The sequence below is a fragment of the Phocoena sinus genome, chromosome 1, assembly GCF_008692025.1.
Source record: "Phocoena sinus isolate mPhoSin1 chromosome 1, mPhoSin1.pri, whole genome shotgun sequence".
Taxonomy (NCBI): domain Eukaryota; kingdom Metazoa; phylum Chordata; class Mammalia; order Artiodactyla; family Phocoenidae; genus Phocoena; species Phocoena sinus.
The window spans coordinates 14,102,425-14,116,734 of NC_045763.1; the positions used below are offsets into that span (position 1 = coordinate 14,102,425).

General features: G+C 53.7%; 1 protein-coding gene across 1 annotated transcript; it reads left to right on the plus strand.

Annotated features, from left to right (window-relative positions):
- The first annotated feature begins 1,167 nt into the window (after nucleotides 1–1,167).
- On the plus strand, nucleotides 1,168–10,389 carry KLHDC7A (kelch domain containing 7A). Its single transcript, XM_032608214.1, has 3 exons — nucleotides 1,168–1,287; nucleotides 2,018–2,135; nucleotides 2,254–10,389. The coding sequence occupies exon 3, from the start codon at nucleotides 2,924–2,926 to the stop codon at nucleotides 5,306–5,308; it is 2,385 nt and encodes a 794-aa protein (XP_032464105.1). The 5' UTR covers nucleotides 1,168–1,287; nucleotides 2,018–2,135; nucleotides 2,254–2,923; the 3' UTR covers nucleotides 5,309–10,389.
- The last annotated feature ends 3,921 nt before the right edge of the window (nucleotides 10,390–14,310 follow it).

The window sequence follows — 14,310 nt, forward strand, 5'->3', positions numbered from 1 at the left end:
AGCCTTTCTTGGGTGGGAAGCAGCCCCTGAAAGGGGCTGAGACACTGCTCCCTTGGTGGCATCTGAGAGGACAATGCCAGGTCACAGCACTCAGGAGGGCATGCCACAAGTCTCCCTCTCTGAGGGTATGGGAGGCCCAAAGCTGCCCTTACTGCTGAAATGGTAGCTTGGCCCCTGGGAGGGGGGCGGTCCACATCAGTCCCCAAAGCCCTGATTTCACCACTGGACAAATCATTGTTATTCCCCTTTATAGCTCATCCTCTCCTTCCCAGAGGAAGATAAATGGGCCTTGCAGTTAGAGACACCTGGTTATAAATCAAGACTCTGCCACTGACAACCTCCGATGACATTGGTGCATCCCTCTAAGCCTCGGTTTCCTCACCTGTAAAATGAGGGCGATGACAATACCCACCTTCCTGGATGACTGAGAAGGTGAGATTATTTCACTCATACAAAGTACCCAGGATCCATTCCCCTTTCCCTGCCACTCTCCTGGATGGTCTAGGGGGCAACTGCTCACCCACCACCCAGGGGTGAAGAGGAATTCTTAGCAGACAAGTAAAAACACTGACTTACTTTCCATTCCTCTACCCACTGGAATCTCCTGAGATGATTATTAAAAATGAGGATTTCCTGGAAGCCATCCCAAACCTACTGAATCATAAAATCTGGGGGCAGAGCTTGGAAATCTGCACGTCTAACGATAGTTGTAAATTACTATTGTGACCGTGATGGAAAGCGAGAAAACCCTGCTGCGGGTCACCAGCAAGACAGGCAGAGAACGCCTGACTACCGGGGCAGTGTTAGCTGTTGGGTGAATTCAAGTCTGTAAAATTCAGGAGTCTGGAAACAAAAGATAGAAATCCCCATTTACAGGCAAATTGACATAACATTGGAGCTGCCATAAAGTGGGGATGACAATTGTATCCCTCCCAAACGGGACAGTGAAGAGTAGATGAGATGCATCCTGAGTGTCCACCCCCATCCTCCCCGCGGAAAGGCACAAATATGTTGGCTTTTGTCCCAATTTGCCTCCGGCCCCAGAGTTGAACTTACTTGGAGACTTAGAGTCCAGCAGAGCAGTGTGTACTTTGAGCCGCAGCCCGTGTGATGAAAGCTAAAAGAGGCGCATAGAAGAACAACAGAACAAGAAGGAAACGATGATGCCGGAAGGAGGGAGGCACCAGGAAGGAGGCACAGGAGGCAGCCTTTGACCTGACTCAGATGGCTGGAGGAATGTGGACCAGCAAAGATGGGGGAAAAGCCTGAGCCCCAGCCCAGAGCCAGGTGGGCACAGCAGCGATCAGGAGATGATTTTGGAAGGTAAACTAAGGCTGGAGCGTAGAGGGTTGTGAAAAGCGTCATAAGGAATCAGGATTTTCTCCTCAAGTCAAGGTTTCAGAGACATATTCCTCTGAAAACTCTGTATTTCAGAGTGGGTTGTTTTTTTTTTGTTTTTTGTGTTTTTTTTGCAGTACGTGGGCCTCTCACCGCCGCGGCCTCTCCCGTTGCAGAGCACAGGCTCCGGACGCGCAGGCTCAGCGGCCGTGGCTCACGGGCCCAGCCGCTCCGCGGCATGTGGGATCTTCCCGGACCGGGGCACGAACCCGTGTCCCCTGCATCGGCAGGCGGACTCTCAACCACAGCGCCACCAGGGAAGCCCTCAGAGTGGTTTTTATTCTCATATTTAAAAGTTAAATGCCAACATTTAGAAATCGAGAGTGATGGCATCACCACCTAGACTCTAAGTGACTCTGAAAAGGTGGGACCAGGGGGTGCTGGGACCGCCCACCTGGCACCATCAGCCCCCATAGGTAGCATGAGGCTGAAACCCCTGCCCTGGCATTTGGGGACCGCAAAAAGACCTCAGTCTGAGGAGGGGCAGAATTACACCTGCACTTCCAAAGGTCCAACTGATGACAATCAATGTGAGTCATCAGCCTTACGGCCTTTACACGCATTAACCCATTTTGTTCTCACCACAACCTTATGAGATGCTGTTACCCTCATTTTTCAGATGAAGAAACTGAGGCACAGAGAGGTGAAATCACTTGCCTAGCAGAGCAAGGCAAGAGCTGTAGCAGAGCTGTGTGGCCTAGATCCGAAACCCACAGCTCCGGTGAGATGAGCGGCGGGTGAGTCTCCCTTGGCCTCTCACCATATGAGGTTGTCTGGTTCAGAGGGTGAGGTTGTGGCCCATGTCTGTCCCCGATCTAGGTACTAATGCCATGTGTTTTCCCCAACTCCTCACAGGAAGGCCGGTTTTCCTAGTCAACTTATCAGGCAGGGAAGGAGGGCAGAGTCACGCAGGAGCCAGTTCGGTGGTTTGGCCGCAGTCCCCAGCTCAGCCTCACCTGCTGCTGACTGCGGACCCCACCCCCCACCGAGGGGAACAACCAACCTCAACAGGAAGAAAACAGACCCGGGAGGTTCTCCTGCCATGCCTGCCGTGACTCCACCTGCCCCACAAGTCACCACACCCAACCCTCCCAGCCCAGTGGATTTGCAAAAGAGAAAACAAAACACACACACAAATAATCACCAACCCCGTGCCTTTCCTGGCATCCGGTGACTGTTAGGTCAAGAGGTCCCTCCCTCTCCGTGTACCCGCTGGACACTCCTAACCCTCTCCAGCTGCTGCCGGCTCGGGCGGATTATCACAAGCTCAGCCCCCGGCAGGTGCCTCCCACTCCCAGGGAAAGCAGCGAAGGATCCAAGGAGGCCAGCAGCCGAGATCTGCCAGCCCTGAGCCCCACCGGCCACCCTCTGCCAGCTCAAAGTCACCTTTGCCACAACTCCTCCGCTGGGCAGCCAGCCCAAGGCCCCCATCCCTCTCAGCTCGGCAGGAACCAGGAACCGCTCCCTACTGGGCAATCATTAATCGGATTCTTGACATTCCTCTGCCCCAGGTCGGCTTGGGAACATGCTCCCCAGAGGAGAGGGAGCAGAGGCCCAGGGCTGCCATCTGGACATGCAGCTGGTGGGCAAGGTGGTGCTGTCTGCCGCTGTCCTGCTCCTGGCGACCGCAGCCTACAGGCTGTACAAGCCAAGGCCTGCCCAGGCCCCCCTGGGGGGTGGGAACGCCAAGGCTGAGGCCAAGGACGAGGCAGAGGGCTCCAGGCAGCCTGCCATCCAGGAGGCTGTTTCCGGGGCGCCACAGTGGGGCCTGAGACGCCGGAGGGGAAGCAAGGGGGCCGGAGTATCGCTGGGCTGCAGCTGGGAGAATCCGGAGGGTCCCAGAGTCCTGGCGACAGGAGCACCTCCTGCAGACTCAGAAGCCCAAGCGACTGGGAAACCCGAGAGGAAATGTGCTGGTGAGGAACCGGGTGGGCAGCGCACGGACTCTGGCCTGGCACCTCCTCGGGGCAGTGGCCAGGAAGCCGGAACAGCTGCTGGCGGTAAGCTGTCCCGTCGCCCCCATTGGTGCAGTGAACCCCAAAGCTCCCTAACTGGCCTCGCTGCAGCGGCCGGCAGCGATGTGAGTGGTGAGCTTGCCCCATGGCGGGACAGCAGATCCCAGGAGCAGCTGGGGGCCGGGGAGCAGGAATCCCCCAACCGGTGTGGGGCGGCCCACACAGAAGGCGAGAGTGACATGAACAAGAGCTGGGTCTTTACCCGTGTGACAGGGGTCCACAGGGAAGAGGCTGGGGCCCTCCGGGCTGCCTCGGACATGGGTCTGGCCCTGCGTCAGCAGGAGGGAGCCACCGAGGCCTCCTATACCTTCTTGTCTGTGGCCCGGGTTCGAGTGGAGGAGAATTTCATACCGGAGAAGATGGAGGGGACCAGGCCCAGGCTGAAGCGCAAGGTGTACGACTACTGTGTTGAATCCACCTGTCAGGCCACCTCCAGGGCCAGGCTGGCCCCCAGAACAGCAGCCCTGGCGGAGGCTCCACCCCCTGTGTCAGGGCCAGGCCCCCTGGGAGTGGGGGCAGCCTCGGGAGGCCAGGCCGATGACAGAGTAGGTGGAGTGGGGACAGCTGCCACTCCCGAGCCTGTGCTGTCACCCTCCGCACAAGGCTTCAGCAGGAAGCAGAGCCTCCTTCAGATCGTGGAGAACCCGGAGCTTCAGCTGCAGCTCGAAGGCTTTGGGGACCCTGCGCCATCATGCCCAGACCAGAGCGCCCTGCCCACCAGCCCCATATCCCAGGATTCTCTTGGGTCCAGCTCAGCTGGAAGCAGCGGGAAGCCCCACCTGCACTTTGTGGCTGGGGCCAATTTCTTTCACCTCCCGCTCAGCCCTGGATCAGCCCCAGATGCCCACCTGGATCTGGGCAATTGTTATGAGGTGCTGGCCTTTGCCAAGAAGCAGAGCCTGGAGGCCCTGAAGGAAGCCGCCTACAAGGTGATGAGTGACAACTACCTCCAGGTCCTGCGCAGCCCAGACATCTACGGGTGCCTGAGTGGGGCAGAGCGGGAGCTGATCCTCCAGAGACGGCTCCGGGGCCGCAAGCACCTGGTGGTGGCCGACATGTGCCCCCAGGAAGACTCCAGCCGCCTCTGCTGCTATGATGACGAGCGGGATGTCTGGCACCCGCTGGCCCGTGTGCCCCCTGAGGCTGTGTCCCGGGGCTGTGCCGTCTGTAGCCTCTTCAATTATCTCTTCATCGTGTCCGGTTGCCAGGGGTCTGGGCACCAGCCCTCCAACCGTGTCTTCTGCTACAACCCGCTGACGGGCATCTGGAGTGAGGTGTGCCCTCTGAACCAGGCCCGCCCTCACTGCCAGCTGGTGGCCCTGGATGGACACCTGTACGCCATCGGGGGTGAGTGTCTGAACACGGTGGAATGCTACGACCCTCGCCTGGACCGCTGGACCTTTTCCCCGCCGCTCCCCAGTGACACCTTTGCCCTGGCGCACACAGCCGCGGCGTGTGCCGGAGAGATCTTCGTCACCGGCGGCTCCCTGCAGTACCTGCTGCTCCGATTCTCCACCCTGGAGCAACGCTGGCGGGCCGGCCCCACTGGGGGCGGCAAGGACCGCACAGCCCAGATGGTGGCGGTCAAAGGCTTTCTCTATCGCTTTGACCTCAACCGCAGCCTGGGCATCAGCGTGTACCGCTGCAGCGCCAGCACCCGCCTCTGGTACGAGTGCGCCACACATCGGACCCCTTACCCGGACACCTTCCAGTGTGCCGTGGTGGACGACCTCATCTACTGTGTGGGGCGCCAGCGCACCCTCCGCTTCCTGGCCGACTACGTCTCACCCAGGTTTGTGCCCGAGGAGCTACAGAGCTTCCCCTCCCCGCAGGGCACCCTCCTGCCCACCGTCCTGATCTTGCCCGGCCCTGATGTGCCCCAGACCAGCGTCTAGTGGCCCCTCTGCTGGGCCCCTTCTGCAAAACTAGAGGCAAAAACATCCCCTACCCATCCTCCATGGACCATTTCTGGGAGATCAGGCGGCCTGGGAATCTGGCCAGCAGGAGGTGAATTCCAGTCCTTTCTCCTCCACTGGCTGGACTTCTTAGCTGCATCTTTGCCCCCATCGGGCTACAGAAGCCCAGTGTGGAAATGGAACTCGGGACTGGTGCTCTGAGGCCCAGGATGCCCACGTCCGCAGGGATGGCCATCACCTTGCTTGAGCTCTGAATGGGGGGCAGGTACCAGGACCCCAGCCAAGTTCAGGGGCACAGCCTTATCCCAGTCCTGGTTCTGAGGGCCAGTTGACCCCCAATGACCCCTCAAGCTGACCCTGCTGGATCTGGGCTAGACCTCCATAAGCCGCCAGGGCCTCTTCCTAAATATTGGCCACTGAGCCCCAACCTCCAAGATTCCCAGAAGCACCTGGGACACACAGGTGGGGAAAATGAAGGGAGGCGGCTCCAGCAGGACCAGGAAGGAGCCCAGGAGAGCCCCAGGGGGCCCGGCCAGAGGGAGAGATGGTTGGAGAAGCAGAACAGCTGAAGTTGGAACAGCCCACGGAGCTCTTGTCTGCAGAATAAATCGACCGAAGCCCACTTTAATTTTTCTCATTACCTGGAATTCTAGTATACTGGAAGGAGGAGAAGCCTCCATTTTCAGCATCCGTTTGTAAAGGCACGTCTTCTTGCAGGGTTTACTGAGAATACAATTGCTTCTGAAGGCGAGGAAAAAATGTGATCCGAGGGCCATCGTCTGCTGGGCTTGCTGTTATATGACCACTGCACTCTCTCCCCAGATCTCAGAACCCTTCACAATACAGCTCCCCAAGCAACCCAGCCCTCGCCTTGGAGCTGGGGGGACAGCCACCACCAGTCAGCCCTTCCAGGTGGTGAGAGGTGACGGCATCCTTTGCCCTCCCTGTGCCCTGTGGTCACCTGGTCTCATCAGACAGGAGAGGACCAGGGAGGGGCAGGTCCATGATGGAGCTGGGGAACTAGAAGGTTCTAGTGGTGCATTGGGAGACTGGGATCTCCTTTCATATCAGGTTTGGTAAATTCTCAAAGGGAAGAAACTCTCCAACCTCAGGAAGTTACCTCTCTTCCCAGAGGGAGGGGAGAGAGACTGGTCCAATCTATTACTGCAGCCCTGTTCCATCTCCAAAGGAGACACATATACAGAAAAGCGAGCAGCGATGCCCTTGGTCCCAGCCAGAAGCCAGGAAGCTGGGACCACTTCTAAAGCGGCAAGCTGCATGAGGAAAGCAGCAGAGAAGGGCGGTGCACCAGGGCAGGTCCCACAGGTGGGGGGACAGGAATGCTCAGACTTCAGCATCCCTATCTTAAAAATGGGAAGCACCACCCATGTCCTCCTCTGCCTGGGGGATAAAGGTGAGCACCTGGAGAAAGTTCTTCCCAGTTCTGCGGGGTCCTGGCAGGATCTTGTGTTCACTGCAGCTGTTGGGGCTGATCTGGGGTGGGAGATCTTTTTAGAAGATGCAGAATTGGAACAAAGAATGAGAGGAGGTTGGTACAGAGGCGAAGCCTTTTCTTGGACCGCACAAGGCTACCTTCCCTATTCTAGGACTTGGGAGGCGAAGCTGCTTAGTTTATTTCTAAGTTGGAAGGTGGGGAATGAAAGATTGCTGGGACTACGGCTGGAGCCTGCGGAGGGTGACCTCCTCCCCAAACCCCTCCGCCACAAAGGCCACGCTCAAGTTCAGAGTCAACACTCAGGCATGAACCTCCAAGGGACCCAGGGGAATTGGAGATGTGATGCCAGGTGGGGAGAAGGGTCTGCTCAGAAGGAGAACCCCATCTGGGAGCTGGGGCAGGTAGAGCCAGATCCAGCCCCAGGGGCAGGTCTCCGGTAAGGAGCCCGGCAGGGGACAAGACCTCAGCCAAGCTGGGTAGGGTGTGGGGAAGGGCTCCAAGCCAAGGGTGAGCTAGGGATCACTCTGGAAAACTTCCAGAAGCCCATTGCATACATATGGCAGGGACTAGGGAGATGGATCAAGGGATAAGGCAACAGAGCTTGTTCTAGGTGGTGGATGTGGTCTTCATGATGAGAGGGAGAGCTGAGACTTGAGCCTGGGTTCAGGTACGCCACACATCTTGTCTGCCTCCTATGGTCCCATGGCAGACATCACTAAGCCATCACCATGTCTTTTCTTGTTGAGCTCTTTCAATGGCCTCAGAACTCTTTCAGCATGGAGCCCCAGGCAGTCATTACTGATAGATTAGAGCTGTGCATTTTTTATTCCTGGCCTGGGTCTCCAGAGCTGGGTTTAGGGATGAGAGTGGTCAGGGCTGTCGTGTTAGGGCAAGGTTCAGGGGGCCTGCAAAAACCACCTGGGGCCGTGATGGTCAGGGCTCATTTACAGACTGTTTAAGCCAGGCGCTGTTCCGGGTGTTGGAGATACAATACATCCCTGCCCTAATAGACCTCACATTCTAGCTGTAGAAAACAGGCAATTTTAGAAAACAAATACATAAACAAACAAATAGAACCCATGCTGCATACAGGCCATAGAGAAAGAGAAGGCAGGCAAGTGAGATCGTGTGATCAGGCTCCCTGATAAGAAGAAGCTGGGCAGAGCCCTGAGTGGAAATCTGGAAGATGCAAAGACCAAGACTGGCTCAGGGCCTGGGAGGGCTGTCTCTGCCTCCTGAATGACTTTGCCACGCCAGCGGAGGAGGGCAGGAGTGCCTCCCAGGCACTCCATCCTGTTGTGTGAGGAGGGCAGGAGCCCAGCTATTTGCTTTAGCCTTTCCTGTGAGGGAAAAAATCTCATTACACCAACAGTTATGAAAGAGGGTCTTTAGATAGAGGTAAGCTACATTCCCAAGAGAGAAGCAGAGTTTGCACCTTTAAGGGTGAGAGTCAAAATAACACACAGACGTCACACCTGAGTGTGTGGCTGGGTGTCAGTGAGCCCATATGACTCCATGAAATCAGAGTCTAGGATTTCCACTTGACCTTTTTAATAACCTTGTCTCTTGCCCTCTAGCCCTCAGCCGCAGAGTGACCTGTGTGTCACTGGGCTTCTCCATGGGTCATCTATTCCTGCTTTCCCAGTAAGAGTTCTTTCTTCTTTAGGAAAAAAAAAAAAAACAAGTTTGTGTTGCTTTGCACCTTAGGCCAACCATGCCATTATAGGACGAAAATTGGAAAATAGAGAAAAGTATAAAAAATCTCCCCAGTTTCGCCACCCAAAGACAGACGCCCCCCGCCCCCGCCACTGTGGTGTAGGTCCCTCCGGTCTGCTTTTCTTGTGCGTGATTTTTGTTTGGCTTGATTTTTGCCTAGATGTGATTGTGTTGAGTATACAATTCAGTTGCTTCCCTTTTTTACTTAGCTTTATAGAATAGGCGTTTTCCCGTGTTATTACAAACCCTCGGTAAACGTCATTTCCATAGATGCAGAATATTCCATCCAGTGGACCTGCCATGGTTTATTTAAACATTCCCCCCTCCTTCAGGCCTGTAGATGTTTTTTTTTTTTTTTTTTTTTCTGTTGGTTTCTTTTTCTATCATAAATAAAACGTCTTTTGTTTTCGCGTTCCTCTCTGTCTGAGGCCTCCATCAATGTTTACAAGAGAAGCTCAGCCTCGGTTCTGTCTGGAAGAGCCAGGCTGTTGAAACAACCATAGAAACCACAGCAGTTGCCTGGGGCGGGGACCTGGCCCTGCTTTTACTGTAGGGCACAGAGCTGCCCTTGGAAATGACCAGCAAGAAAGACAAGGCCGGAGGCCCTCCTGTCCTATGGGATTCCTGGAGCCAGGATGTAATATAAGGACCCCTGCTCTGCACACACCAGGAACTGAGCTACATGCTTCCTACACCTCCCCTCATTTATCCTCACAACAAGCCCATTTTACAGGTGAGAAAACTGAGGCTCGGTGAGTTCAAGGAAACTTGCCTCCATGGCAAAGTCCAAAAGACCCTCAATTTCCTTAAAAGCATCCTTAAACCTGGCCTGCCCACTCTCAGCACCTTGCTATTTCCATTCCCCTACCATGAGGTGCAGAGCCAAGGACTTGGCCTCAGCTGTCTCGTGGGCCGCCCCTAATCCCTGTCTGTCCCCCACCAATCAATTATGCTCTATCCTTGAATTTGGAACTCAAAAGAAATTGTCTTAAGCTCTCTGATCCTCCATATCTGCAACTGTAAAGTGGCTTTGCCACTGCCAGCCTCGCGAGAATGTTATAAGAACTAACGAGAGAATATGTGTAAAGCACCCGGCTGCTCCAGTGGTGCCGGAGTGGCTGCTCCCAAAGTCGGTCTCAGAAGAAGCATCGTCTTCTGCAGGGAGGGTGCTCTGAGCCACCTCGGGGGGAGGGGCCTCTCCTACTCCCACTCCCCTTTCTCAGTGTCCTGGCCCCTGAGGAAGGAGGTTGTCTGGCATTTAAGCCCAAGAGGCCCCATCTTGTGTAACAAGGTGTAGGGACTGGGGGAGGATGCTCAAATCACGCATATTTTAGACCATCCAGGCTTTGAGACAAGCCTGTACAATCCTCTACCAGGGTGAGTGACTGGTTGGTATGAGTTTCCCAAGCTCAAAGCATTAAGCATTTCCCCAGGTCATCCGACAGCAGTGAAGAGCTTCAGAGGCTGCCCGGGAGTCCCTGGAAACCCTGAGAAGGTGCAAGGTGGAGGGGGCTCCTTTCTCTTGCAGATGGGGGTTAAGAACCCCTCAGAGCACCTGGGAGGCCCATGCGCTGTGTCTAGGTGCCCGGCACTTTCCACCTTGGTCATTCTTACCTGGAAGGGCCCTGTGGCCCCAGGGTCACCCTCAGAGTCCCCTGAAGCTGCAGCTGCAGCCAGGAGGAACCCCCTAGGCAGATGGGAGACTGCGGTGGAGGAAGGGGGATGAAACACAAAGGGAGGAGGTGCCTTCAGAGAGCGGAGATGAGAAGAGAGGCAGCTGGGGAGCCAGAAGAAAGGATAGCCTGAAGGCGAGTCTCTACAAACAGCTGAGACTCAGGCTTTTTGAAAAGTGGGATGTGGGTCAAAATAAAACAAAATGAAAAAGCGATCAAGTCTCTGCCATGTTTTTGTGTGCAGGGAGGAGGGGGAGACACGGATCTTACACCAGTAATAATAACGACCTCATTCCCCACACCCGGCTCTGTGCAAACACTTAACCATCATTCCCTCATCCAATCCTTCCTGAGACATCGCTGCCTGAAAGCGATTCTCATCATGATACGGGGGAGGAAACGGAGGCAAGACGCTTCACGAAAATTAAAAGTTACTACTTAATATCTATTCTAACAGCTACCTTATCATTATTAAAAAACTCGAAGAGAGAAATTAATCATTGTCAATACGTTTATTGAGCATTAATTGAGCGTCAGGAGGCACTGTGCTTATACGATCTCATTTTATTCTCAAAACTACCTGGTAGATGACAAAACTGGCCAAATTCTTCCCTTCCCATCAACTTCTCCGCCCTTGAATCTAGCAGTGGCACTTGCTTTAACTAGCTTGGGCACTGGGTTTACTCTCTTGTGGTTCTTGGAAACCCTGACATTTCCACCATGCGCACAAGCCCGGGCTAGCCTGCTATACACACAGGACACACATGGCCCTCTTACCGGTCCCCCCAGTCCACAGCCAGCCAAACACCCGAGCCACTGACCACCAGCTGACCACAGATGCCCAAGTGAGCCCAGCCAAGACCAGCAGACCACCTGACTGAACTCGGCCCAAAGTGCTGTGAATGAAAGATATTGCCTGCCATGTCAGTAAACAAAGAATGTTGCAGCCATCAAGCCATCACATTACAGCTGCCCCGAAGGTGAGCCCTGAGGAAACCCAGGATGGAGGCAGGATGCCCACCATCTACCAGTCAGCTGCTGCAAGCCACCCGCGAGGGCGCACCCTGAGGAGATTTAGAGTGAGAAGCCCAGGATACTGGCCCCAGAGAGCTGAGGTGCTATCACAGGAATAATTTCAATGAGCCCAGACTTTGCATTTTCCCAAACACAGAAAAGTGCTAGATTTCTTAACTTGAGATATCTGGTTTTCCTTAATTAACAGTAATCTTTTGGTGGTCCGACTATCCGGTTTTTGTTGCAAAACCCTATATATCCTCTCCCGCCCCCTCGCTCGCCTCGTTGGAGCAGTCTCTCAGAGTTACCTGAGATGCTGTGTCCCAGGCTTAAGTCCTCAGTTTTGTGCACTGAATAAAACATAACTCTCAACTTTTAGGTTGTGCATTTCTTTTCCAGTTGACATTGCCAGTCCACTGACTCATGAGCAAGATTAGCAGGCTGTGGGTTTAAGCCACCACATTTTGGGGTGGTTTGGAACTCAGCAGTACACAAGCGATACAGCAGTCCTGTAATGTACACACTATTATCACCACTTTATAGCAGAGGAAACTAAATTTCAAGAAAGTGAACTCGGGCTTCCCTGGTGGTGCAGTGGTTGAGAGTCCGCCTGCCGATGCAGGGGACACGGGTTCGTGCCCCGGTCCGGGAAGATCCCACGTGCCGCGGAGCGGCTCGGCCCGTGAGCCATGGCCGCTGAGCCTGCGCGTCCGGAGCCTGTGCTCCGCAACGGGAGAGGCCACAACAGTGAGAGGCCCGCGTACCCCCCCCAAAAAAACCCCAAAAAAACAAAAAGAAAGTGAACTCACTTTCCCAGGATCATACTGAGAGAGAGGCTGAGACACTAATTCAGGTCTGCCTAACTCCAAATCCTGCATCATTCAGCCATATGGTTCTGGTTCCGTTTTAGCCAGAGCCAGGGCATTGGGGTCCCTCCTGGTGAAACTGCTAGGTGGTGTTTCAGGGGGCTCTGAGGTGCTCCGGTTCTTTACGTCTCAGCACAGAAAAAATTCAGCGAGAAGCAAAGTAATAGATAAGAAGTGATTTATTAGAATAGGACGCTTGTGAGGCTTATAAGTGGGCCGGCGAGATCTTCCCAGAAAGAGTAGGTCAGCTCCTTGAAAAATAACCACGAACACTTACTGATGGCTAGGCTCTGCTGTAAGCACCTGACTTGCAGGAATTCATTTATTTCTTAAAATAACCCTGTGTGTTCGTTAGATCAGCTACTATTGTGTACGTGAGGAAAATGACGCTCAAAGAGTTTCAGTAACCTGCCCACAGCTGTGTAGCCAACACGTGATAGACCCTGTGATACCCCAGGGCCAGCCCAGTGTCATCAGGAGACAGATCAGCTATGAGGACAGGGAACGCTTTGCCTCCTGCCCTCCTGCCCCCCAGCATGTTGGGGTCAAGGCCTTGACTGCCTTGCTCCCTGCATCTTGTTCCCATGAGTGTCTCCAGGGTCTGGTCCAGGATCTGGCTCAGGGCAGGATCTCAGTGCCACTTTACTGAAAGAAGGAATCAAAGTGGCAAGTGCCACTGTATGACACTGCCTGGCTTCCAGGCTGCTTGGACCCCTCTTGATCTCAGGGCTTAAACCCCTGCTGGTGTTTTTGTGGACTCCCTACAGCTTCCTGGTATGTGTTTGATCCCTGGGGTGAGGATTGGAAATCCAAAATCCTGAGGCCACTCGCCCAAAACCATGACCCTTCTCATCACTCAGAAGTTTAAACAGAGATTTCAAATCCATCATCATCCCATTTCTCAGATGAAATAAGTTAGGTTCAAATGGATCTTGTAGCTGTGATGTCAATATTCATCTTTCAAGGACTTGACCATGTGGTCTCATCATCTCGGGCCCAGACACTCCCCACCCCTCAGTCGGGACACCCCACGCTGCACACATAACCCCCACCACCACTTCTCATTCCACAGCCTCAGCCTGCAGGTCCGCTGGCCCCAGTGAGTTCCCAGTGGGCAGTGAGGATGTCTTGTCTGCTTCCATCCTGGCACCGGCACAGAACGGCCACACAGCTTGGCTCAGAAGAAGCTGAGTTGTGTCCTGGTTTGAAATGCACCATCAGGTACAGTGGCTGGGTGTTCAGCACTGCCCAGCCGGATTGATTTCCTGTCTCCAAGGAGGACTGTTTCATACCTTCTGTCCTTTCCTTAAACACCCTCCGCATTGGCATGCAATATCAGGGCGCAGGGAGCCCCTCAGTTCTTGTAGCGTAGAGCACAATGGTTCTGCTGGAGCGGTCAGCACCTGTACGCGGCCCACGTTAGGGGCAGGGTGCACTGCCTGGCGAGGTACCACCCCCAGGGAGGGCTCGACTGTCAGGAGGTGGTGTACAAAGGAAACCATAAACAAGACCAAAAGACCACCCTCAGAATGGGAGAAAATATTTGCAAATGAAGCAACTGACAAAGGATTTATCTCCAAAATTTACAAGCAACTCATGCAGCTCAATAACAAAAAAACAAACAACCCAGTCCAAAAATGGGCAGAAGACCTAAATAGACATTCCTCCAGAGAAGACATACAGATGGCCAAGAAGCACATGAAAAGCTGCTCAACATCATTAATCATTAGAGAAATGCAAATCAAAACTACAATGAGATATCATCTCACACCGGTAAGAATGGCCATCATCAAAAAATCTAGAAACAATAAATGCTGGAGAGGGTGTGGAGAAAAGGGAACGCTCTTGCACTGTTGGTGGGAATGTAAATTGATACAGACACTATGGAGAACAGTATGGAGGTTCCTTAAAAAACTACAAATAGAACTACCATACGACCCAGGAATCCCACTACTGGGCATATACCCTGAGAAAACCATAATTCAAAAAGAGTCATGTACCACAATGTTCATTGCAGCTCTATTTACAATAGCCAGGAGATGGAAACAACCTAAGTGTCCATCATCGGATGAATGGATAAAGAAAATGTGGCACATACATACAATGCAATATTACTCAGCCATAAAAAGAAACGAAATTGAGTTATTTGTAGTGAGGTGGATGGACCTAGAGTCTGTCATACAGAGTGAAGTAAGTCAGAAAGAGAAAACAAATACCGTATGCTAACACATATATATGGAATCTAAGAAAAAAAAA